Source organism: Lutra lutra, chromosome 13 (genome assembly GCF_902655055.1).
Source record: "Lutra lutra chromosome 13, mLutLut1.2, whole genome shotgun sequence".
In the NCBI taxonomy this organism is placed as follows: Eukaryota; Metazoa; Chordata; class Mammalia; order Carnivora; family Mustelidae; genus Lutra; species Lutra lutra.
In genome coordinates this window covers 85,671,612-85,697,922 of record NC_062290.1, presented here as the reverse complement: position 1 = coordinate 85,697,922, position 26,311 = coordinate 85,671,612, and the positions used below count along the sequence as shown (strand labels likewise).

The 26,311-nt window shown below is 37.1% G+C and overlaps 1 protein-coding gene across 9 annotated transcripts in view; it reads left to right on the top strand.

Annotated features, from left to right (window-relative positions):
• The window catches only part of SCAI (suppressor of cancer cell invasion), a 140,268-nt gene extending 118,763 nt beyond the window's left edge, over positions 1-21,505 (top strand). For 8 of the 9 annotated variants that reach the window (XM_047700358.1, XM_047700361.1, XM_047700359.1 and 5 more), the window contains 4 exons: positions 5,293-5,365; positions 8,845-9,018; positions 9,192-9,292; positions 20,817-21,505. In XM_047700358.1, coding sequence (XP_047556314.1) covers positions 5,293-5,365; positions 8,845-9,018; positions 9,192-9,292; positions 20,817-20,963 — 495 coding nt within the window. In that variant the 3' untranslated portion in view covers positions 20,964-21,505. Of the gene's footprint in view, positions 1-5,292; positions 5,366-6,108; positions 6,253-8,844; positions 9,019-9,191; positions 9,293-20,816 lie in introns of those variants that run through there. The other variant, XR_007122323.1, reaches the window with a different exon arrangement.
• The last annotated feature ends 4,806 nt before the right edge of the window (positions 21,506-26,311 follow it).

Genomic DNA, 26,311 nt, shown 5'->3' with positions numbered 1-26,311 from the left:
TGAAAATCAATCAATATTGTATACTATACCGATAGGATCAATAAGAAGAAACACATGCTTAAGTTAGGGGTCATTTTGTACCCATTCTTTTTTTCTTTTTTTTAATTTTATTTTTTTAAAGATTTTTATTTATTTATTTATTTGACAGACAGAGAACACAAGTAGGCAGAGAGGCAGGCAGAGAGAGAGGAGGAAGCAGGCTCCCCGCTGAGCAGAGAGCCCGATGTGGGACTCGATCCCAGGACCCTGGGATCATAACCTGAGCCGAAGGCAGAGGCTTTAATCCACTGAGCCACCCAGGAGCCCCTGTACGCATTCTTTTAAAATAATAATTCATTTTATAAATAAATTTAGTACCCATTCTTTTTTTTTTTTTTTTTAAGATTTATTCATTTATTTTAGAGAAAAAGAGCAAGTAAGGGGAGGGTCATAGGGAAAGAATCCTCAAGCAGACTCCCTGCTGGGTGTGGAGCTCTACTTGGGGCTCAGTCCCAGGAACCTGAGATCATGACCTGAGCCAAAATCAAGGGTTGGACACTTTATCAACTAAGCCACCAAGGTGCCCTGAGTACACATTCTTTTTTTTTTTTTTTAAGATTTATTTATTTATTTTAGAGAGAGAATGTGGTGGTGGCGGGGGGGTAAAGGGAGGGGAAGACAGACACTCATGCTGAGCATGGAGCCCCACTTGAGGCTCCATCCCGTGACCCTGAGATCACAACCTTGCCAAAACCGAGAGTCAGACACTTAACCGACTGTACCACCCAGGCATCCCCCCAATACTCATTCTTTTTTTTTTTTTTTAAGATTTTATTTATTTATTTGACGGAGAGAGATACAGCGAGAGAGGGAACAGAACCAGGGGGAGTGGGAAAGGGAGAAGCAGGCTTCCCGCTGAGCAGGGAGCCCAATGTGGGGCTCGATCCCAGAACCCTTGGATCACGGCCTGAGCCGAAAGCAGACACCCAACAACCAAGCCACCCAGGCACCCTCCTCCCCAGTACCCATTCTTAATTAAAAAAAAAAAAAAAAAAAACCTAAAAAACTCAGCTTATGATGAAAAGGTACTATACTAAGTCACCAATTTTGGACTCTGAGAAACATTAAAAGTATTCTCAGTTAAAATAAGCAAGAAAAAGAGAGTGCCTGCTATCATCCTTGTGATTGATCTTATTTTAGTCCTGACCAGAATTGTTTAACATTCCCAAAATAAAGCAATGAAAAAGGTTGTCCAGACTAGTAAGAAGTGTAAATATTGAAAGGAGAGAGGGGTACCTGGGTGGTTCAGTCATTTAAGCCTGTGCCTTTGGCTCAGGACATGATCCCAGGGCCCAGGGATTGAGCTCCAAATTGGGCTCCTTGCTCAGTGGGGAGCCTGCTTCTCCCTGTGCCTGCTGCTCCCCCTGCTCGTGCTCTCTCACTCTTTCTCTGTCAAATAAATTAATAAAATCTTTTAAAAAGCATTGAGGTGGGGCACCTGGGTGGCTCAGTGGGTTAAGCCGCTGCCTTCGGCTCGGGTCATGATCTCAGGGTCCTGGGATCGAGCCCCGCATCGGGCTCTCTGCTCGGCGGGGAGCCTGCTTCCTCCTCTCTCTCCTCCTGCCTCTCTGCCTGCTTGTGCTCTCTCTCTCTGTCAAATAAATAAATAAAAAATATTTAAAAAAGAAAAAAAAAGCATTGAGGTTCACCTGGGTGTCTCATCCCTTAAGTGTCTGCCTTAATAGCATTAAATCATATAATCCCTATATGGGGGCAATTATGAGACATTCCCAAAAACTTGAAAATAAAGAAAATAAGATAATACTATGGGAGTTACACTATAAAATTGAATACCAAATGGGTTAGACTAGAGATGTGCAAGGTATCTCAAAGAAACTGTTTCCCAGACCTAATATTTAAATATAATCTGATAGGAAGAAGTCAGAGGTCCCCAAGGTCAGCCCCCCACCCCCGGCTCAGCGATTCATGAGAACTGGTAATTCTCAGCGTATAATCACACTCGCTACTAAGATTTATCACAGTAAAGGATACAGAGCAAAATCTCAAAAGAAAAAGGCACATGCGATCAAGTCCAGAGAAAAGCAGGCACAAACTTCCAAGAGGCCTCGCCCAGTGAAGTCACAGAGGATGCACTCAGTTCTTCTGGCAGCAAGTGAGATGACATGGGTGACATGTCTACCAGCAAGGCTCACTAGGGACTCGGTGCCCAGGGTTTTCACTGGGGACTCATTGTGTAGGCACCCTCTGCCTGGCACACATTAAAATGCCATTCTCCCAGAAAAAAAGCAGGTGCTCAGCATAAACCATGTTGTTTATACAGTCCAGGGAAAGGAAACTGCTCTTATTAGTTCTGCTAATGGTGGGAACCCTCCTCAAATCTAAGTCCCCAGAAGCCAGCCTACCACCAGCCTTGTAAGCAGGGTGTCAAAGTTTGTAAGCAGACTTTGAAAAGATAGCAGTCAGGCTTGTTAAGCAACTGTCTCCACACAGTATTTAAAAAAAAAAAAAAAAGGGAAGAAGAAAAGAAAGGTTGATCAACAAGGGAAGCAAAGAAAAAGGAGACCTTGGAACATAAATAAGGCCATCTGCATCCCAACACTATCCAAGAATAAGAGTATCATGGCCAAAGATCCAGAAGGCCGTCTCTCAATGTAGATAAATGGCTCAAGGTGCCTTAATCTGAAAAATGTTCCTTAATATCATTCTATTTACTCCCTTTGTTTTGATTGCAAGAAATTATGAATTTACTTGTTTAATTTTTTTATATTGATATGATATTCACAAAGTCAAAAAAACAAAAATTTCCAAAAGGCTTATTATGATACACCTTAACCCTCCCAGTCTCAGTTCACTCAGTTTCTCTCTCTCTCTCTTTCTCTCTCTCTGGATAATGACTTTTGTTTGTTTCTTGTTTATCCTTCTAGAATTTTTTTTAAACATATATGTAAGCCAAAACAAATATATAGGCTTTAGTCTTCTTAGCTATGTAAGTGGCAGTAACATGCTACATACAACTGTTCTATAGCTTACTTTGTTTCCACTTAGAAATGTTGGAGGGGTGCCTGAGTGGCTCAGTCAGTTAAGCGTCCAACTCTTGATTTTGCCTCAGGTCATGATCTGAGGGTCTTGAGATCAAACCCCTCATTGGGCTCCATGCTGGGCATGGAGCCTGGTTAAGATTCTCTCTCTCTCCCTCAAAAAACAAACAAACAAAAAAATGTTGGAGATCTTTCCATATCCCTTCATAAAGAACTTCTTTGTTCTTTTTTTTTTTTAATAACTGCATAGTACTCCATCATATGGTTGTGCCAAAATTTATTTTACCAATCCCTCGTTGCTGGTCATTTGGTTGTTTCTAATCTTTCCTGTTACTACCAGTGCTGCAAGGAGTAAATTTGGGCTTAATGTTATTCACAGGTTTGAGAATTTATTGGTAGTATAAATTTTTAGTTGTAGAATTCCTGCATTAATGGAATATAGGTACTGTCAAATTGTCTTCTAAAGAATTTGTTCCAGTTTATACTCCTATCATCTACATATGAGTATTTGTATCCCCATATTCTTGCCAGTAGTATATATTCTCAAGCTTTTGGAAATTTTGCTAAACTGGTAGGTTAAAAAGTGATATTGTAACGTCTTTTCATGTATTTGAGCCAGTTGTATTCCCTTTTCTGTGAATTCCTTGTTATCTTCCACTCATTTTTCTGTTGGATCAGTGGTCTGTTTCTTGTGGGTTTGGAGAAGCTCTTTCTATATTAAGGAGCTTAATCTTTGTAATGTGCCTTGCAAATATTTTCCCCAGGTCATCATTTTGCTTTTGATTTAGCTTATGCTGTATTTTACTATGCACAAGCATTTGATTTTGTAACTGAGTTTATTAATCTTTTTAAAGTTTATTTATATATATTTTTAGTAATCTTTACATCCAACATTGGGCTTGAATTTTTTACCCTAAGATCTAGTGTTGCTTGCTTTTCCAACTGAGCCAGCCAGGCATCCCGTGGTCTATTAATCTTAATCATAATAGTTAGGAAGATCTTCTAGATTATTTAAAAAAAAAAAAAAAGCCTTATTTTCTTTCAGCACTTTTCCTTCTTAATTTTTTTTACATTTAAATCTTTAATATATTTAGAATTATCCATGTGTGGTGCAAAGTATGGAGCCAACTTTTTTCTAGATGGCTATCCAGTTTTTTCCCCTACTGGATAGCCATCTAGCCATTAGATTTTCCCACTTTCCTCAGAATTTTATTTTGTTCATTTATTTTATGTAATCTCTACACCCAACATGTGACTCGAACTCATGACTCTGAGATCAAGGGTTGCACGTGTGCCATGCTCTTGCAACTAAGCCAAATTTTCCTATGTCCTAATTTGACCTATCACCTTTATCATATATACTGAAGTCTTACCTGTTTGAGGGTCTAATTTTGGATTCTTTGTTCTCTTCCATTAGACTTCTGCCTACTCTTAACGCCAGTGCCACGTATTTTTAGTTACTGAGGCTTTAAAGTATGTTTCAATATCTCATGAGTCTAGTTCCCTCTCTTTGTTCTTCTTTTTCAGAGCTTTCCTGGCTAATCTGCTTTTCCCATATGAACTTTAGAATTATTTTTTTCAGTTGCAGGAAAGAATAGCAGTGGCCATTTTTATTGAGGTTGGTTCAAATTTCCATCAATTAGTGTAATAATATCTTTCGAATGGGTTTCTCTCTAAGAGCATATCGTGTCTTTCCATCCTTTAGAGAATGGATATCCTTAGTCAAACAGTGTTCTAGTGTTTGTATCAGCTTTAATCCTCACTGTACATTAACCTATTGACATTCTGGTTTTATACGTCATTCTGTTTGGGTAGTTAATTTGGTTTACAATGAGAAATGATTGCAGTCTTCTCTGATTGCTCCCCAGTAAGTCAGGTTTTAGAGCCTTCGAGGCTGAGAGCCAGATTCTAGAGCTTGGAAAATCCACCCTTGTAAATATTGGTGTTTATCACCCTTTGAGGTGGTCTCTTGACAGACAGCCAGATGACCTCTCCCTATAACACTGCAACTATTTGTATGCCTTTATTTTAGAAGTCAATAGTTTATTTTTAGTAATCTTCACTATTTTAAGAATGCTTATTACGCATGGTAGTTATACATGGATGGCAGTCTGTTCAGCTGTTACTGATGTTTCTGCATCTGCTTATGAGTAAAAGGGCCCTATATACACTAATGACGTGCTTTGGAAAATTACTTGAGTAACCATCTTTAGTCAAATTTTTAATGAAAGTTTTAAATTCTTATATGTTACAGAATTTCACAAACTTATTTGGACAGCCACTAGTCTGCTTGCTTTCTCCTACAGCATATCCAAAAGCTTTACAAGGTATGTTGTCATTACCTGTTATATCCATAGGTTGCAAATAAACACAGTCTACATTTTTAATAATACGGATCTTTCCCTCCCCACCGTAATGATCACATGTGGTTTTATAGTGTTTAATGTGGCAGGTGTCGATCTGAAATAAACCCAGAAGTCTTGCCAACAGCTAGACTTCTTTAATGTGCTACCATTAGGTGTTGAGATAATGCTAAAAGAAATGGTAAATCGTCCCTGAGAAAAAGGTGCTTTTTGCTCCCTTACTGCTAGGGACCTCATGATCTGTGAGTTTTTAGATTTGTTTTGCAGGTGTTTTTTTGTTTGGTTTGGTTTTGATTTTGGTTTTGATGTGTGTGTTGCCCTTCATAACAGCATGATTTCCTATATCTCTGGCTACATATTCTAGGCATCTTTTAAGACCATATGATTTCTAGTCTAGAAAACTTCTCAGCCTATGCCTAAGAGTTAGGATAACCTTACTGGCACAACTTAAAGGGTTTCTTTTATTCACATTTTTACCTTGTTGTATTTTTAAAGTAAAAGACCCTCTTTTCAGTGTGCTAGGGAGACAGCGTGTCCGTGTTATGGCTGAGAAATGAAAGACTGTCTTTAATAATTTGTCCTTGATAAGCCAACATGTAAAATCTAGTTCGAACTCCCAGTCTTTACGCTAGGTAGAAACTAAACAAACCTTAACTGTGTTTTAGCAGTACTTGTCACTGTTTCACTATCTCCCTGACTGTGAATAGTGCTGATGTCTCTCTGTGGGAGATGGCATTTTACTGCTACTTCCCAGCCAGAAGTCCTGTCTGCTGACATAGTTTGACACAGGAAGTGATGGTCAGCATTTGAAAGCCTGAGAGAAGCTGGAGACTTTTCACCGTTGTTTTAAGGTAAGTTTTGCTATTTAACAGGGAAAACCATGTAGAAATATTAAGTTCTTGTATCCAAAAGTCAAATTACTAAGGGATAGAACTTACCTTCAAACAACGGTAAAATTCTCCTGCTTTGAGGACTTTGTTAACCTGTTTCCTGTCATTTCTGGAGAAGTATAACCCCTTCCAATTACTTAAAGAGTGCTTTTTGCTGTCACTGTGTCCTGTCAATATGCGGCTTCATTTAAAATGGCAATGATCTAATGGGTTAATACCAAGATTATTTGTTCCAAAAGGCTTTATTGTGTAGAGGGTAAAAACAGACTCTGGAGGCAAGCTGATGGAATTTGAATTTCGACTACCACTGACTAGCTATGTAACCTTGGGAAGTTATGTAGCCATTCTGTGCCTTAGTTTCTGTGCCTCAGTTTCCTATCAAATGGAGATAATAATAGTTCTCTTTGTTAAATAATTCTGGGTATATAGTAAGTATTCAATATGTGCTATCATTTTTTCAAAAGATTTTATTCATTTATTTGACAGAGAGACAATGAGAGAGGGAACACAAGCAGGGGGAGTAGGAGAGGGAGAAACAGGCTTCCCACCCAGCAGGGAGCCAGATTCGGGGCTTGATCTCAGGACCCTGGGATCACGACCTGAGCTGAAGGCAGATGCTTAATGACTGAGCCACCGAGGCGCCCCTAACTGTCATTTTTTAATGGTCATTGTTATTAATGCTTGTTATCAACCTTAGTTGTAGTATACGTCCTTAACATTTTTTAAGTCAAGTATCATATCTTTGTGCAAGAAAGCTTAGACCTCTAATCCCTTAAATATGGCCCATCTGGGCACAAAGCTAGCAGTAACTAAGTATTTGGGATGTCTAATTAGGTTCCTGCACCTCTGGTATCCAAAGTCTCCAGTTCTCTCAGTCAAAGTGGAGTTGAAGGTTATATAGAATCATATGGCGCTGGGACATGGTTAACAAGAGTGTTCTCGTAGAGCAATAGCATTCGAGCCCAGACATAAGAGCTCTGTGACGAGAAAGTTTATGGGACATTTTTTTTAAGATTTTATTTTTAAGTAATCTTTTTTTTTTAAGATTTTATTTATTTATGTATTTGACAGAGAGATCACAAGTAGGCCAAGAGGTAGGCAGAGAGAGAGAGGGGGAAGCAGGCTCCCTGCTGAGCAGAGAGCCCTATGTGGGGCTCGATCCCAGGACCCTGGGATCATGACCTGAGCCAAAGGCAGAGGCTTTAACCCAACTGAGCCACCCAGGCGCCCCTTAAGTAATCTATTTACCCAACGTGGGGCTCAAACTCAAAACCCCAAGATCAAGAGTCATGTGCTCTTACCCACTGAGCCAGCCAGGTGCCTCAGTTTATGGAACATTTAGGGAAATTAAAGTACATCCTGCTAGTGGAAGGATAGGGTGTGGGATTGTGTGACTGAATCATGAAAACCTTTCAGGATTTGTGAAGAGCTTTAACTGGAAGACGGGGGTGCCATCAAAAGATTGTGAATAGAAGAGTAGCATGGAAGAGCATTCATTCACCTTGTGGAGAATGGATTGGAGAGGAGCATTGATGGAAACAGGGAGATAGTGGTGGCTCCAAAAGATGCTAAACCCAGAGAGCCAGCAGGATTTGGTGATGGGTTGGATATGAGAAAATAAGGGAGAAGAAGGAGGCAGAGGTGAACTTCTGGGTTTCTGGCTAAGTTGCTGATAGAAATGGTGGTACTGGGTAAGAAGCAGATTTGTAGAGAACACAAGGGGGAAGAATTTCCTTTCCATTTCTGACATCTTGGGTTTGAGGTTACCCTTGAAACTTAGGTTGAATATTATAGTCTAGAGCAACTCTGTTCAATAGAAGATGACGCAAGTCACATGTAATTTTAAATTTTCAAGTAGCCACATTGAAAAAAGTTTAACAGGTGAAATTTCTGTTCATTTGCCTTTTTGTAGTGAGGCTTTGAAGTCCTACACATAGTTTACATTTTACATTTCACAGTGTACCTCACTTTGGACCAGTCATATTTTAAGTGTCTAGTAGCTCTTGTAGGGCAGTGCTGTTCTAGGCCTAACGAGCTCAGTCTAGGCCGTGGATAAGAGAACGGGGAGTCAGTAGGCATCTAAGTGATACCTGAAATTATGGGAGTAGGTGAGATCAGCAATATATAGGGTCAAAGAAAGAAAATATTGATATTTAAGGGATAAGCAAAGAAAGAGCAACGAACAAAAGGGAATGAAAAAGATTGCCAATTCTAATACTCATCCGAGAACTCTGTCATGAGCTGCCCAGGTACTTGCCATATCTGGGTAAAATTTGTTAGTTGGAGTGAAAAAGGCAAAGGAATATGTTCCTTTTTCATTTCCCTTAAGTGTACGAGGCTCTGTCTTGAGTTTGTTCAGCAGAAAGCAGCATACCTGGGATGTTTTTGTAGTTGCAGACAGAATTTACTTTATTGAATTATGATTTAATGATACAGCTTTAATTTTATATATTATCATCATATTGAAATATTCCTCAAGTGCATTTCTTATCTTTTGCAAAACTATATATATTGTTGTCTATATATATATATATAACATGTTTGTTATTACAGATCAATCTCAACGAGGTAGCCTCTTCACTCTCTTTTTGAACAATCCTCTAATGGCCTTCCTATTTGTCTCTGGATTGTCAAGCATGCGCAGAGGCCTATGGGAAAAGTGTCAAGAATATCTTCGAAAAATCAACCGTGATATTGCCCAGCTACTGACCCATTCACGTTCAATAGGTACCCTACTAATATAACTGCACACTTAACATACTATAATGGTTTTATATTATTGAAATTGTTTGAATTTTTAAAGGTATTTGTTGAAGGCAGGAAAGTCGAGAAGGTTTTCCCAAACTTTCTGAGTTTTTCTTTTAAGCATCTTTTTACTATCATCTTTCTCCTCTTTGCAGATCAAGCATTTCTCCAGTTTTTTGGAGATGAGTTTCTTCGCTTGCTTCTCACAAGATTTATCTTTTGTTCAGCCACCATGAGGATGCACAAGATTTTTCGGGTAGGCAAAGAATATTATTAAGGACCAATTTTACAGTTTTATGTATTTTAGGAATCATGTATTATTATATTTTATTAAATATACTATATTAAATAAACTTTGAATAAATCCAAAATAATATTTACAAATTATTATGTAACATATAAAGATGACCCATATAAGGCACATCTGAATACCAGTTTAAGTAGAACATTTTCAGGGCGCTTGAGTGGCTCATTCATTAAGCATCTGCCTTCAGCTCAGGTCATGATCCTAGGGTCCTGGGATCGAGCCCTGCATGGGCCTCCCTGCTCGGCAGGGAGCCTGCTTCTCCCTCTCCCACTCCCCCTGCTTCTGTTCCCTCTCTCACCGTGTGTCTCTCTCTGTCAAATAAATAAAGAAAATCTTAAAAAAAAAAAAAGTAGAATATTTTCATTACCTTTTAGGCCTCTCCTGGATCTTCTCTCTCTTTCAAATGAAATTAAAATCCTGAATTTTATAATTATCACTTGTTTTTCTTTATAGTTTTGTTACATGTATTTCTATTCCTACACAACATGTTGATGGATCCATATTACATCTGTTCTTCTACAGCTTCCTTATTTTTACCTACTATTATATTCCTGAGATTGAGCCAAGGTAATGACAACTGTAGCTTTCATCCATTTGTTTTCACTGTGCTCTAGGATTCCATTGTTTGACTGTATATCAAAAATTTCTTTTCCATTCTACTGATAATGGACATTTCTGTTGTTCCCATTATTTTATTATTACAAACAATGCCACTGTGAAATCTCCTATCAGTTACCTGGTGCACATTTATAAGATTTTCTGTAGTGGAATGCGAAGTCAGATTATATAAGCATCTTTAACTTGTAATGCCAGATGTTTTGCACAGTACTTGTAGCAGTTCACACTCACTAGCAGCATGTAAGACTTATTTTTGCTCTAATCTCACCAGCACTTGTTGCAGTCTTACTTTATATCATGTGAGTCTAATGGGTATAAAATAGTAGTTCATTGTGGTTTTAATTTTTATTTCTGAGGTTGCTTTTAGGTTGAGCAATTTTTCATGTCTTATTCTGTGTTCCTCTTTGTGAAGAGTGTGTTCAAATCTTTTGTCCATTTTGCTTTTAAGTGATTTTTTTTCTGTGAATTCATATAACTACGCACCACTGTTGTTGAAGTTTTAAAAATTTTAGCCATACATTTTTCATTTCTATAAGTAACATTTGGTTCTTTTTCAAATATGCCTGAGCATTTTTTAAAGATTTCATTTATTTATTTGAGAGAGAGTGTGTGTGTGAATGGGGAGAGGAGGAGAGGGAAACGGAAGGAGAGAGAATCTCCAGGAGACTCTGCATTGAATGTGGAGCCTGATGCAGGGCTCAGTCTCACGGCCCTGAGATCATGACCTGAGTGGAAACCAAGAATTGAAAGCATAACTGACTAAGCCACCCAGGCACCCACATGCCTGAACATTTTTAAGTCTCTTGCAACTTTTAGTTTAAAAATAAGACTTTTGGGGGCGCCTGGGTGGCTCAGTGGGTTAAAGCCTCTGCCTTCGGCTCAGGTCGTGATCCCGGTGTCCTGGGATCGAGCCCCACATCGGGCTCTCTCCTCTGCGGGGAGCCTGCTTCCACCTCTCTCTCTGTCTGCCTCTCTGCCTACTTGTGATCTCTGTCTGTCAAATAAATAAATAAAATCTAAAAAAAAAAAAAAAAAAAGACTTTTTTCCATTTTATTATGGTAACTTTAAATATGAAAGAATTGTACAGTGAATATCCATATATACACTAGCTAGATTCTGCAGCTAATATTTTGATGTATTTGCTTTGGTATGTTTGTCCATTTACCCATTCCTCTTTCCATTCGACAGTTTATTTCATTTTGTGATGCATTTTGAAATAAATGGTAGATATCAATAGATTTTACCCCTCAACACTTCATACATAAAAATAACTACACACATACAACACACTTTTTAAAATGTAAGTTCATGTACGGTGAATTGCATGAAACTAACATGTGCCATTAGGTGAGTTTTGACAAATACATACACCTGTGTAACTCAAACCAATCAGGTTATACAACATAACATCATTCCAAAAAATTCTCTCTACACCCTTTTCCAGTCAGTTCAGTACCCATTACCCCAGAGGTAATGCTATTTTTATTATTTTCACTATAGCTTAGTTTTACCTATTCATGAACTTGAATTATATAGGATGTACTCCTTTGTGTAAAGCTTCTTTGACTAAGCATGTTGTTCTGAGATTTATCCATGTTTCATATAGAAGTAGCTCATTCCTCATTATTACTGAGTAATAGTAAGTAGTAGTCCATTGACTGAATATATCACAGTTTATTTAGATTTTCTCCATTTAATGAACTCCTGGGCAGTTTTAAATTTTTTACTGCTGTAAATAAAGTGGCTGTGAACATTCTTGTACAAGTCTGTTCAGACATATGTTTTTCTTGGTCATAGGGTAGGTATGTGTTTAGTTTTATTAGAAACTGCCAGAATGGGGTGCCTGGGTGGCTCAGTGGGTTAAAGCTTCTGCCTTCGGCTCAGGTCATGATCCCAGTGTCCTGGGATCAAGCCCCACATTGGGCTCTCTGCTCACCAGGAAGCCTGCTTCCCCCTCTCTCTGCCTGCCTCTCTGCCTACTTGTGATCTCTGTCTATCAAATAAATAAATAAAATATTAAAAAACAAAAAAGAAACTGCCAGAGTTTTCTCAGAGTATTTGTTGTACCATTTTATGTTTCCAGCAACAGTGTATCAAAGTTTCTCTGTATCCTTGCCAGCATTTGGTGTTTTAAATTTCAACATCTTCGTGAATATTTTTTTTTTAAGATTTCATTTATTTATTTAAGAGGGAGAATGAGCATGAGCAGGGGGAGGGGCAGAGGGAGAACCAGACTCCTTGCTGAGCAGGGAACCCAACATGGGGCTCAATCCCAGGACCCTGGGATCACAACCCAAGCCAAAGGCAGATGTCCAACTGGCTGAGCTACCAGGTGCCCCCATCGTTGTGAATTTAAAGTGTTATCTCTTTGTAGTTTCAATTTGCATTTCACTGAATGACGTGATGTTAGACATCTTTTCATGTGCTTCTCAGCTATATTTTTTTTGCATTCTGTGGCTTTTTTCTTTAACAGTGACTTTTCTTCACAATGGCTTTTAAATTTTGGATGAAGTTCCAACTAACCAATTTTTTTGTTTTGTGGTTTGTGTTTTATCCAAAAATGTATCATTGAAATGGTTATCCTTTTCTCATTGCATTACTTTTGTAACAATTTTGAAAATCTGTCAACCATATATGTATAGAGATATTTCTAGACTCTAAATTCTGTTCCATTGATCAGTGGCATTTTTCTACAACACACTACTGCCTTGATTATTCCAGGTTTTTTAAAAATTAATTATTCCAGTTTTATAGTAAGTCTTAATATCTTATAGTGTGAGTCCCCCTAAAATTTAAGTGTTTTAGTTATTCTAGGTCCTTTCTGTGTGAAATTTAGCAGCAGCTTCGCATTTTGATTGGGATTGCATTTAATCTATGTAACCAATCTGTGGAGAATATTATATATATATATATATGCATATATATATATATAATTTTTTTTTTTTTGGTTAAGATTTTATTCATTTATTTGACAGAGAGAGATCACAAGTAGGCAGAGAGGCAGGTGGGGGCGGTGGGGGGGGAAGCAGGCTCCCCGCCGAGCAGAGAGCCCGATGTGGGGCTCGATCCCAGGACCCTGAGATCATGACATGAGCCGAAGGCAGAGGCTTAACCCACTGAGCCACCCAGGTGCCCTGAGAATTATATTTTAATAAGATTGAGTTAATCAATGACTGTGGTTTATTTCCCCATTTATTTAGGTCTTCAGTTTCTCTCAGCAGTGTTTTGTGAGTCTCATCTTATAGGTGTATCTTAATAAGTTTATTCCAGAGTATTTCAAGTTTAGAGGACCCTGGGTTCATGACCTGAGCCGAAGGCAGACACTTAACCCACTGAGCCACCCAGGCACCCCAAGGGATTTAATTTTCTATTCTCATAATGTCTTTGTGTGGTTTTGTTATCAGAGTATTGCTGACTTCATAAATTGAGTTGAGGTGTGTTTCATTCTTTTCTAATTCTTAAAGTTTCTTTAGGATTCGTATTATTTCTTCCTTGAAAGGTTGATAGCATTCACTAGTGAAGCCATCCGGATCTGGAGTTTTCCTTTTTGGAAGTTTTAAAATTTTGAATTCAATTTTAAAGGCTTTTAATGTTTTCTGTTTCTTAGTTTTGATCATTCACCTTACAATTTCATTTGTCTAATTTATTGCAAAGCATTGTTCATGATATCCCATTATCCTTTTCATCCGTATAGGCTCTCTAGTGATCTTTCATCCTCATATTGGTAATATTTTCTGTCTTGTTTTTTCTTTTTCAGTCTAGCTAAAAGTTTGTTAATCCTAGTGATCTTTCTAAATAAACATTTTGCGTTCATTGACTTTTTTTTACTGCTATGCATCTTTTTATAATCTATTTCCATATATACTTTATTGTTTTTCTTCTTTTTAATTACAGTTTACTTTTATTTTTATTTTTATTTATTTTTTTTAAAGATTTATCCATTTATTTGACAGAGATCACAGGTAGGCAGAGAGGCAGGCAGATAGAGAGGGGGGAAGCAGGCTTCCTGCTGAGCAGAGAGCCCGATGTGGGGCTCGATCCCAGAACCCTGGGATCTCGACCTGAGCTGAAGGTAGAGGCCCCAACCCACTGAGCAACCCAGGTGCCCCTACAGTTTATTTTTAAATAACACACGTTTGAACATGGAGGTCTACTTACCTGTGAATTTTTTTTATATAGTACAGTACTATAAATGTATATTCTCTTCCTGTTGATTTTCTTAACATTTGCTTTTCTCTAGTTTACTTTATTGTAAGACTATAGTACATAATACAAATACATATAAAATATATGTTAATTGGCTCTTTATGTTATCAGTAATGCTTTCCAGTCAATAGTAAGCTCTTAGTTAATTTTGGGGAGTCTAAAGTTATATATGGATTTTTTTTAAGATTTTATTTTTAAGTAATCTGTACATTCAACACGTATAGAGATTACAGCCCCAAGATCAAGAATTGCATGGTCCACTGACTGAGCCAACCAGGCGCCCCATAAAATTATATATGGGTTTTCACCTGTGCTGGGGTCGACACTCCAAACCCCTCTCCCTGCATTGTTGAAGAGTCAACTGTTCTTTGATTTTAATTTGCTTTTTTAAAAAATTTCTAAATTTTTAAGCTTAGACCTAAAATCTTTTTTCTCTTCTAACATAAGCACTTTTAAGCACTGCCTTAGTTGTGATTTAAATAATTTGAAATTTACTTAAGATTTTCCCTCTTCTCCTCCCCAACCTCATGCTCTCTCCTTTCTTTTTGTTTAAAAAAAATGGATTTATGTATAAATGTCAGTTTGTTCAATTTGTTACTGAACTATTTTAAAGTGTTCTTTTTTTTTTTTTTTAAGATTTTGTTTATTTAACAGTGAGAGAGAGAGAGAGGGCACAAACAGGGGGAGTGGCAGGCAAAGGGAGAGAGAGAAGCAGGCTTTCCACCAACAGGGAATGCAATGTGGGGCTTGATTCCAGGACCTTAGCCTAAGACAGATGCTTAAATGGCTGAGCCACTCAGGTGCTCTTGAACAGTGTTCTTTAAGTCTTCTGTATTCTTACTGATTTTCTGTCTGCTTGTTCTACCCCTGACAGAGGACTGTCTATATCTATAATTATAGGGGTGCCTAGGTGGCTCAGTGGGTTAAAAGCCTTTGCCTTCAGCTCAGGTCATGATCCCAGGGTCCTGGGATCGAGCCCCGAATCCAGCTCTCTGCTCGGCGGGGAGCCTGCTTCCTCCTCTCTCTGCCTGCCTCTCTGCCTACTTGTGATCTCTATAAGTCAAATAAATTTAAATAAAAATAAATAATAATAATAAATATAAATAAATAATAAATATATAATAATATATATAATAAATAAATATAAATAAGTAAATAAATAAATAATTAAAAATTTAAAAAAATAAGTCAACCTAAAATTATAATTGTGAATTGGTTCATTTCTCATTTCAGTTGTTTTTCCTTTTTGCAACTTGAAGCTGTTATTGAGTTCACACATACTTAGGGTTGTTATATCTTGTTGAAATTACCCATTCATTTATGAAATGTCTATTATGTGTGGCAATATTCCTTGATCTGCAATCTATTCGACTGATGTTAATATAACCATACCTGTTTTCTTCTAGTTTGTGTTTGCATGGCAAATCTGTTTTCATCCTTCCACCTTTAACCTATGGCTCTCCTTATACTTAAAGTGGATTTCTTTTCTTTTTTCAAGATTTTATTTATTTATTTGAGAGAGTGAGCAAGAAAGAGAACACAAGCCAGGGGGCTGGAGGTGGGGTGGGTGAGATGCAAAGAGGCAGAGAGAGAAGCAGACTCCCTGCTGAGCAGAGAGCTCAACCCCAGGACCCTGTGATCATGACCTGAGCCCAAGGCAGTTGCTTAACCCACTGAGCCACCCAGGCGCCCCAAAAGTGAATTTCTTTTCAATAGCATTAGTTAGGTCCTGCTTTTTTCTTCTATTTAGTTTGCTAGTCTACTTTCATTTGATATTTTTAGTTTTGAATTAATGTTTACATTAAATGTAATTTTTAACATAGTTTGACTTAAATATACTATTATTTGTTATCTGTTTGTCCTGGCTGTGGTTTGTACCTTTTTTCTTTCTCTGTTGCTTTCATCTTCATTTGAATTAATTGAGGTTTTGTTTTAAAATTTTAACAACACTACTGATTTACCTCTGTTGTTTTATTTTTTAATACAACTTCGAATTTGATATAATTGTCTTATAACAGTATACTTCCACATTCTCCCTCCCAATTCTGTGCATTTGACTTTTATGAATCCATATATACTAAATGATACTTTGTGGTTAGCATAGGATTAAACAATGATCTTTTCAAAAACTTTTTAAGTGATGGGGCAGCTGGGTGGTTCAGTTGGTTAAGTGTCTGCCTTCAGCTCAGGTCATGATCTCAGGGTCCTGGGATCGAGGTCCCAGCCCCCCTTCCCCCATATTTGGCTCCCTGCTCAGCGGGGAGCCTGCTTCTCCGTCTCCCTCTGTCCATCCCCCGACTTGTGCTCTCTCTCTCACTCTCTATCTCAAATAAATAACTAAATCTTTTTTTAAAATGTTAATTGAAAGAAAATCAAATATAATTACCATTTTTGGCACTCTTTATTTCTTCCTATATTTAATTTTCCATCTGCCATCATTTTTCTTACTATAAAATTTCTGTTATCATTTCTTATAGTGCAAATCTGATGGTAATTCTTTCATTATTTATTTCTCTGAAACAGTCTTTATTTCACTCTAATTTTTTTTTGAACCATAAGTTATTTAAGAATATGTTGTTTTGTAGCTAAATATTTGAATATTGGGGCACCTGGGAGGGCTCAGTCTCTTGAGTATCTGACTCTTGATTTTGGCTTAGGTCATAATCTTACAGTTGTGAGATCAAGCCCCCCACTGGGCTCCATGCTTAAGGCGGAATCTGCTTTAGAGTCTCTTCTCCCTCTCCATCTGCCCTTCCCCCTGCTCTCTATCTCTCTCAAATAATAAATACTTTTAAAAATAATAAATAAAAAAATAAATATTTGAGTTATCTTTATCTTATTGACTTCTAAGTTAATTCCTTTGTGGTCAGATAATATACCTTGTATGACTTAAGTCCTTTTAAGTTATTCAGACTTGTTTTATCATCCAGATGTCATCTATCCTGGTAAATTTTTTTTTTTTTAAAGATTTTATTTATTTATTTGACAGACAGAGATCACAAGTAGGCAGAGAGACAGGCAGAGAGAAAGGAAGGGAAGCAGGCTTCCTGCTGAGGAGAGAGCCCGATGCGGGGCTCGATCCCAGGACCCTGGGATCATGACCTGAGCCGAAGGCAGAGGCTTTAACCCACTGAGCCACCCAGGTGCCCCTATCCTGGTAAATGTTACACAGACACTTGGAATAAACATACATGCTGCTAATGTCATACCATCAGATGAAGAGTTTTATAAATGTCTGTTAGATCACCTTGACTTATGGTGTTGTTCATCATTTCTATCTTTACTTTTTCTGAATACTTGTTCTATCAATTATTGTGATGTGTAATGTGTCTTTTCATTTTTCTCTGGATATTTTTAAGATTTTCTCTTCTTATTAGTTCCTATAATTTGATTATGATGTACCTTGATAGGGTTTTCTTTTTTTTTTTTTTTTAATTAGAGTTCATTGATCATCTTGGATCTGTGGAATAATTTTGGAATATTTTGGAATACTTTTGGTCATTTTTGTTCAGATATTTTTCTTCCTTCCTCAGTTCTCTCTCGGACATAGTTACGTATATATTACACAACCTGTTGTTAATTTGCACATCACTTCACGTGCTCTTCATTTTTCCAAAAAAGTCTTTTTCTTTCTTTCCATTTCAGTTTCTGTTGCTGTGTCTTCCAAGTTCACTGATGTTTTCTTCCTTAGTGTCTAATATGCTATCAATCCTATCCAGTTAGTTTTTCATTTCAGGAATTTCATTTTTCTGATCTCTAGAAGATCTCTTTGGTTCTTTTAATATTTTCCATTTCCCTCCTAATTATGTTTTCCTTTGTGCTTTTGAATGTATGTGTAAGAGCTAAAGTCCTTGTCGCTAATGCTGTATTCTCTATCATTTATAAGTTTGTGTTTATGACTTTTCCTACTAGTTTGGGTTCTCATATTCCTAATTTTTATATATATCTAGTAATTTTCTCTTAGAGTATATACATTGTGAATTTTATGATGTTGAATTCTGTACTTTGTTGTCTTTCTTTAAAGAGTATTGGACTTTATTTTATTTGGTTTTTTTTTTTTGAAAGATTTTATTTATTTATTTGACAGACAGAGATCACAAGTAGGCAGAGAGGCAGGCAGAGAGAGAGAGGAGGAAGCAGGCTCCCTGCTGAGCAGAGAGCCCGACGCGGGGCTCAGTCCCAGGACCCCGGGATCATGACCCAAGCCGAAGGCAGAGGCTTTAACCCACTGAGCCACCCAGGCGCCCCAGTATTGGACTTTATTGTAGCAGGGGTTAAATCAACTTGCAAATTCCTTTGACCTTCTTATAGCTTGTTTTTAAGCTTTTTGGAGATAGATTTAGAGTAGTGTTAATATACAGATGTAGGTTTATTTTGGCCAAATACTAAGAGGCATAATTTTTCTGGGGTCTCTTTCATATGTCCCCTTTTTAAGAGGTGGATATTCTCCCCTCTAGGAATTGTTTGGTCAAAACTCAAACATCTCTCACCCCTGTGTGAGCAGAGAGAATTGTTCACCTTACAGTTGTCCCCCAGTAGTTCTTGTTTTTTGGATTTTTTCTTTTGTTAGGGGTGTTGAACAGTACTTTTTTGTCTCTCCTCATAGTATTTAGTGAGGTAAAACAAGAATTTGATCTTTATAATTGTAATGAGTAATGCCTACGGGCTGAAAAAAGGTAGAAGTGATATTTGAATATATGAACTGTCATATGAGATGCATAGGAAAGTATTAACTTATTTATCAAGGAAATTTTAAATGAGTGGCAAAATTTAGTCTATTGAAATTACCAAGGGTCACCTGGGTGGCTCAGTCAGTTAAGCGGCTGCCTTTGGCTCAGGTCATGATCCTGGGATCCTGGAATTGAGCCCCGCATCAGGTTCCCTGCTCAACAGGGTGTCTGCTTCTCTCTCTCTCTCCCTCTGCCCCTCCCCTGCTCGTGCTTTCTCTCCCTCTCAAATAAATAAAACCTTAAAGGAAAAAAAAGGGGTGCCTGGGTGGCTCAGTCGGATAAGTGGCTGCCTTTGGCTCAGGTCATGATCCCAGGGTCCTGGGATCGAGCCCCACCTGGGGCACCCTGCTCAGCGGGGAGTCTTCTCCCTCTCCCTCTGCCTGCCACTTTGTCTACTTGTGCTCTCTCTGTCTCTGTCTTTTAAATAAATAAAATAAAATCTTTTAAAAAAAATTATCAAATAAAGAAGAATTTCCAAGTGAGAATACCTGATCTTTGAAATGGTCTCTTTCTTCTGCTTCTGTGTAAGTACAGTTTTTTTTTCCCTTTTTCCTTTACTATTCCTCTTCTGGGTTTGAATTTGTTTGTTTGTTTGTTTGTTTGTTTTTTCCCCTTTCTGATATTTCTTCTTCTTCTTCTTCTTTTTCTTCTTCTTCTTCTTCTTCTTCTTCTTCTTCTCCTCCTTCTTCGGGACTCTTTTTTCATTCTGCTAATATTCTTAGAAATCTTAGCCATTTTCTCAACTTTAATATTTCTCTCCATGCATATTATATCCATCTTTATATATACTGCCTAGACCTGTCTTCTGAGATAGACCTGAATTCTCAAATTCCTTTTGAGGGGCAGTTCTGTTTGTATTACAGTATTACTTCAGATAAAATATACCTAAATCCTAAAGCTTTATACTCTCTCCAAATATTTTCTTCTTTTACTTCTCTTCTTCTCTCAAATGGCTCCCAGAACTTTTCTTATGTCATTTGTTCCTAAAATCTTACAGTCATCTTTGAAACCTCTAGTCCTATAATTAATTGCCCAGGCTCATTAATTTTTAAAAATATTTTGTTTATTTGACAGAGAGAGAGAGAGGATGAGCAGTGGAGAGGGGTAGAGGGAGAGAGAGAGAGCAAGAGGGAGGGAGAAGCAGACTCCCCACTGAGCAGGGATCCCGAAGAGGACTCAATCCCAGGACCTGGAAATCATGACCTGAGCCAAAGGCGGTTGCTTAACTGACTGAGCCAATCAGGCACCCCACCCAAGGCTCATTAATTTGACTTTTTCAGTGCTTCTCATATCTTTCCTCTCATTTTTTTAATAAGATTTTTTAAAAGATTTTATTTATTTATTTGAGAGAGAGAGCTTGAGTGGGGGAGGGTCAGAGGGTGAAGCAGACTCCCTGCTGAACAGGGAGCCTGACTTGGGACTTAAATCCCGGGACTCCAGGATCATGACCTGAACTGAAGGCAGTTGCTCAACCAACTGAGCCACACAGGCACCCCCGTCTTCCCTCTTTTTTAATTTCTGCTGCAACATGTATTTATTCATTCATTTAGCAAATACTTGTTGAATTTACACATATGCTAGGACTTTTCCCCTAAGAAGTTGGAATTATATGATTTCTACAATATAGCAGAGTACTCAAAAATGGTAAGACCCAATAAATACTTGTAAAATGACTCACTGAGTGAATATATTAGGTTGAACCATGTGAAACTGGAATTTTTTAAGGTCAAAGTAGTTAAATGTCAGTAATTTCCTATGTTCAACAAGTATACTGCTATTAAGAGTTATACTAATATGCAGAGAAATACATATTAAGTTATTCCTACTATTGTTAATGTTAACAGTAATATTATTAATGTTGTATATAATTTCTTTCATTAAACTGTAAAAGTTGACTTTTCTCTCCTTTGCCTACCAGGAAACACGAAACTATCCAGAATCATATCCACAACTGCCAAGGGATGAAACAGTGGAGAACCCTCATCTCCAGAAGCACATTCTGGAATTAGCATCCATTCTGGATGTTCGAAACGTGTTCCTCGAGAGTACCATAGATGACTATTAAAACAAAATCCTCTTGTTGAAACAATTTTTCATTTGCCACAGATTTTACATGGTGCAGTTTTCTAATGTGATGACCAAGACACATAGTGGTGTTACTTAGTTTTAATTTTTTAATTTAAGGCCACCATTTTAAAAACAAACTGAAAAAATTATTCAAACTTTTAGGGTAACTGTTTTAAAATACAGTCTTTCAAGTCTTTTAAAAAACTCAATTAATCTTGGAATTTTTACTTTTTGGTTTTGAGGTATGGCTACTTACCTCCAGCATCTGTCCCTACACACAGTCACTGTTCTCACCCTCAGAAGAGTAAATCATTTATTTTTATATAATGAGGAAAATCCAGCTCTTATACTTGGACCTTAAATGTGTGGATTTAAAAAAAAAATGTGTGGATTTAGAAAATTTATCATTGTTCACAAAGATGAAACTAGCCAGCATGGACTATTAAAAATCAAGAACAGGCTTTCCATAATATTTCTTTTCATTCCAGCTTAGTAGGTAGACAAATGTGTGATCCTTTGAAGCATAATCAAGACATTTTTTTTAAATCATTTAACTCATTAAATACTGTCATAATTTCAGAAAATGTATAGGATTGGTTTGCATTTGTTAGTTAAATCTTAAATTGAAGTCTTAAGATGATAAATATCACTTGGAATGTGTGAGCCCTGTGTTATCATGAGATATGCTGGCATAATTTGCTTTCTTTATAATCTGAATGCTGGAAATGAAAAAAAAAAAGACTTTTAAGTATTTCGGTCAAAATATCAGATTGTTGGTTTCATAATACAATGTTTCCACAAGGAATTCTATTTAAACTCTTAATTCATGATACCAAGTTTGAAGACTATCCAATTTGAAGGCTGTGGCATATAGTGCAGAGGTTATCATCTTTTTGTCTAGTTGACGTTTATGAGATGTCAAAGTCAGAGATGTTATTAATTTTAGTCAGGGGTAACTGAATTGTTATTTAACCTAAAATGGAAGTAACTTTTACATTGACAATTTGGAAATAAGATTTTTTTTAATTCCTTATATTTAACATTTTATATTCATGCACAAGTTTTTTTTTTATTATTTTAAATAGGACTCCATATATAATACAAAGTTTTTTGTGTTTTTCTTCTCTGTCATCTGCTTCATAATTTCATAAGCATTTGTTATGATGCTTTGGGTTTTTCCCTCTTCTTTAGACTCCAAGGCATTCAAGTTCAGAAATCTATGAACCAAAAGCCCTTCTACCTAATACTCTGTACAGGCTCACATTCTACCTCTGGCGGTCCCAGGGGAAATAAGGTGATTGCTTTTGGTGCCTCTTTCCTGGTCCATAGGGAAATTTTACTGTAACATTTTTACTTTGGTTTTCATTTCGGGCAGAGGGTATTATTTGGGTCTAAGTTATTCATATACCTGTTCCAATTTGCTGATTTTTCATCTGAAGTCTTGAAATTACTGTTCTTGGATTTAGGGGACTTCGTGGCATTTCATTCATTCATTTCTTCATTGTTTTTGTTTGTTCTTTTAAACATTATTTCAGAAAGCTTTAGAAGACTTGTCCTGGAGGGAGATTTTTTTTTGCCTGATGGGTTTTTCTTTATCAGATAAAGACTGCTTTTTTTTTTTTTGATATCTTTATAAACTTAATGGCTTTCCTTTCATAACCGCGTTCACCAGGGTTACAGCAGTAGGCTGACCTCTTGTTTCAGTCCCCTTGAATTTCTCTGCCAGTAATGTACCTGACCTCACGTATTTTCCTCTCCCCTGATGCTTAAAATAATATTTATCTTCCTGAGCTTTATTCTCACCTGTTTAGCATAAAGAACACTGGTCTGAGAACTAGGAGACCTGAGTTGTAATTCTGCCTTTCTTGGTAACTAGCTTTATGCCCTTTGACAAGTGTCTTCATGTTTCTGTTTTATTATATTCTCATCTGTAAAACATAGGCATTAGCCCAAGATCCTGTCCAATTGTATGGTTCTATAATTGCAATCTTAATTTCCCACCCCCTGCCACCTGGAAAACCAGTTCCCCTGAGTTTAGCACGGACGTTTTCTTTTCTAAGTCATATTTAATTTGTTTTTGTCCACAAATATATCGGAGTCTCAGTTATTTAGAAGCTAATCAGGTGAAGAAATTCGAGCTTTTGTGATTAGAAACGTGTTTGTACAAGAACAAGGGGTCTTAGAAATCACAAGGAGGGTTTAGATGATGACATTGTTCCCTGAGCTGATAGTAGTATAATTACTTATTGGTAGTTAAAAATCTAAAGTGAGCCAAAGCGATCTTGAATCTTTAAGAAAGGAAAACTGTGCTAGAAAATTCTAAACCATTGTTTCATTCATGCCTTCAGAATGCGCACTGAACAACTATACTCCAGATTTTGTTCCAGGCATTGGGGAAGCAAATGAATCAGATGTAAAAATCCTTGTCTTTATGAAGTTTATATTTTAGTAGGAGGAGTCAGGCCATAAGCATAATAAGAAAATTTATGTTAGAGAGTTGTAAGTTGTATGAAGAAAGTTTAGAACATGGTAAGGGAAATGTTTTCATTGTTTTGGGGTGAAGAACAGTGTGTAAGTGAGTGATCAGGGTAGGCCTTACTGAGAAGACTACATTTGTGCACACACTTCATGTTTCTTTCTTTTTTTTTTTTACTTTTTATTATGAAAATTTTAAGCATGTGTAGCATTTAATGAACTATCCTGTATTCATCACCAAGCTTCTACATTTTAAGACATTACTTTAAGCAAGAACGAAGACATGTAAAAGGACAATCACTCATGGGTATTAGCAAAGAATCTCTTTTTTCAATGCATACCACTCTTCTTTATATATGTAAAAATATTAAGCCCCTTATTTATTTAATTTTAGAATTCATAGAAATTTAAACATTGGAACTAAAAACAAAGCAAAGCAATGGGGAAAAGCACGTCTTTGTTTTCAAATTGCACAACCTCCCCCTGGAGATTCTGATACAGTCTCTCACCTCCCTTAAGAATCACTGCAAACAGAACAAGGTATAGGATTGCAAGAAGTCCCTTACACACAAAACAGTGTTAAGCACAATGGAATTATTTTCTCTTTGTTCACCCATGTATTTCTGAATTTGGTAAAGCAGCTATTTTCCCTGTTTCTCAGAAGAGAAAGCTCAGACCCCAAAACACTACATTTATTCATAGTGGCAGAGCTAGAACTAAAACTCACATCTCCTAACCTCAGCCCAGTCTTTCTGGTAGCTCAGGTTGCTTTCTATAATGAACAGGAAAGAAATAATTAGATATTTCTATTTTGGCACAAAAGGTTAGGGTATTTTTAAAGTAGATCAAATATTGAAACCAGGAAATCAGTCAGCCCAGCAAATTTTTATTTATTAATTTTAAGAAATCCCCGAGTCAGACAGTTTAACCTTTATTCCAGCCAGGATATATTTTTTGTATATGTGTGTGTGTTTTCCTCCCAGGAAGTGGTGCTCTCAAAACCCCTCAAAGCACAGAGAATTTATTGTACCCTTTATATTTTTACCAAGTTGAAGTGTTTTGAAATTATAAAAGCAAAGAGCAATCTAGTCATGACTGAAATTTTCCTGATACAGGATCTGGGTTTATTTTTTCTTTACTTGTGGCTACTGCCCTTTATTTCTTCTTGTAATAGAATTCGCTGAAATAGATTAGTTGGCAGTTGTACTGAATTCCATTGAGGAAAACAGAAAAGCATCCAATCTGATTTATATGTCAATTTGTGGTGCTTTCTTTAGCATTCTTCTCCCAAGTTTAATCTCTGACCTGTGTGACTTCGTAACTTTCTGTCTCTTAAAAGGGGTTTGGACTCAGTTGAAAGATCTTGTACTTAGTTATCCATGAAGTCTTGTAATCAGCCTGATATATAGAGAACAATCTGGACTGGAAATAGAGTAAGGTGCCAAGGGTCAGCAATCGTGGCTACTGCCAGTGATTCAGAACCACCTCCCTACCCTAAGTGAGTAAAGAGATTTGATATGAATATGAATGGTATGAATCTCCGGTGATATTTTAGATGTATGTGTTCCTGTGCGTGTTTGGAGAGTATAAAGGGTATTTACACGGAGGGCTCTTTTGTTGACCTTATTTATTTGAAAATCTTATTTTATTTGTGATCGCATGTGTATATTTTTGTGATGCTAAATGCAATCTCTGTGTATACTTCTTTTGTATATATGTACATATTTGTAAATATATTGGTATGCAGTATGTGTATATTATATACCCATACCTACTGTGGGCTGAATTTATTTGAGTTCTGTGAGGACATCATGGCGGCATTGGCCGTGCAGCTGTAATTAGGTTGTGGCTGTGTCTCATTCATGAACCTCTATTCTAAGGGGCTTGTGTTTGGGAAAAATTGGCTAATTTTGGAGTTGGAATTAGGATGTGAAAATATTAACAGAAAGCAGGATATTCTTAGCTTTAAAATCATCTGCCAATTTCCACGTAAATGGACGAGAAATTAGTGATATAAGCCTGAAAACCCTTAGTGTGTGAGACTGGGACACCAGCAGGTTCTTAAGGTCTGTTAGTCCTTTATTTTCTTGACCCTTAGTTGAGTAGTAGTATTGAGTAGTATTTATACTGAGAACTAAGGGGCTGTGGACAAAGTTACTTTGATCACATTTCAAAACAGATAGGAAAATGTCCATTAAATAGAGAAATCTGTTGGTAGTTGCCATGTCAATACCTGATACTAAGTTTTAATTTTGGAACAGTGTTTTTCACCGATGTGTCTCGTTTTATAGCTGTCTCTGTGAGGCAGGAAAAGGGGCATTAGCTAGAGGAAAGCTGTACCTAGGTGGGGTCAGATTTAATAAGGAACAGGAGATGATTAATCTGTATATTTGCAGCCGCTGTGATTAATTTAGTCCTGCCTTGGCGTTTCAGACTACAGATTTTTCTTATTGGAGTCGCATATCAAAGATGAGTAGGCTCATCTGAGGAAATGCTTCTAGTGAATAAAATGCCTCCAGTTGCATTTCTTTGTCTCTGTGAGACCACTTGTGTTCTGCAAATTGATGATATATTCACACATGAAATAGAATTCTTGATATTAGGTGCATGGCGTGCTATCAAGTCTGGGCCTCCGAACCTCTACCAAGGATGATGGGCGGGGGAGGATATTCTCTTAGAGGACAGTGACTATGTGCAGTGCCAGTGTATGTACACGGAATATCTCAGAGTCTCAGTGTTTGGTTTTGTTTCCACCTGGCACGTGTATTTGCACGGACAAGGGTAGGAGATGTATAGTAAACGCTTGAACACATTCACGAAAAAATTAAGTAGAGGTTATTTTTGCATGATAAAATATAACTGCAAAACAAC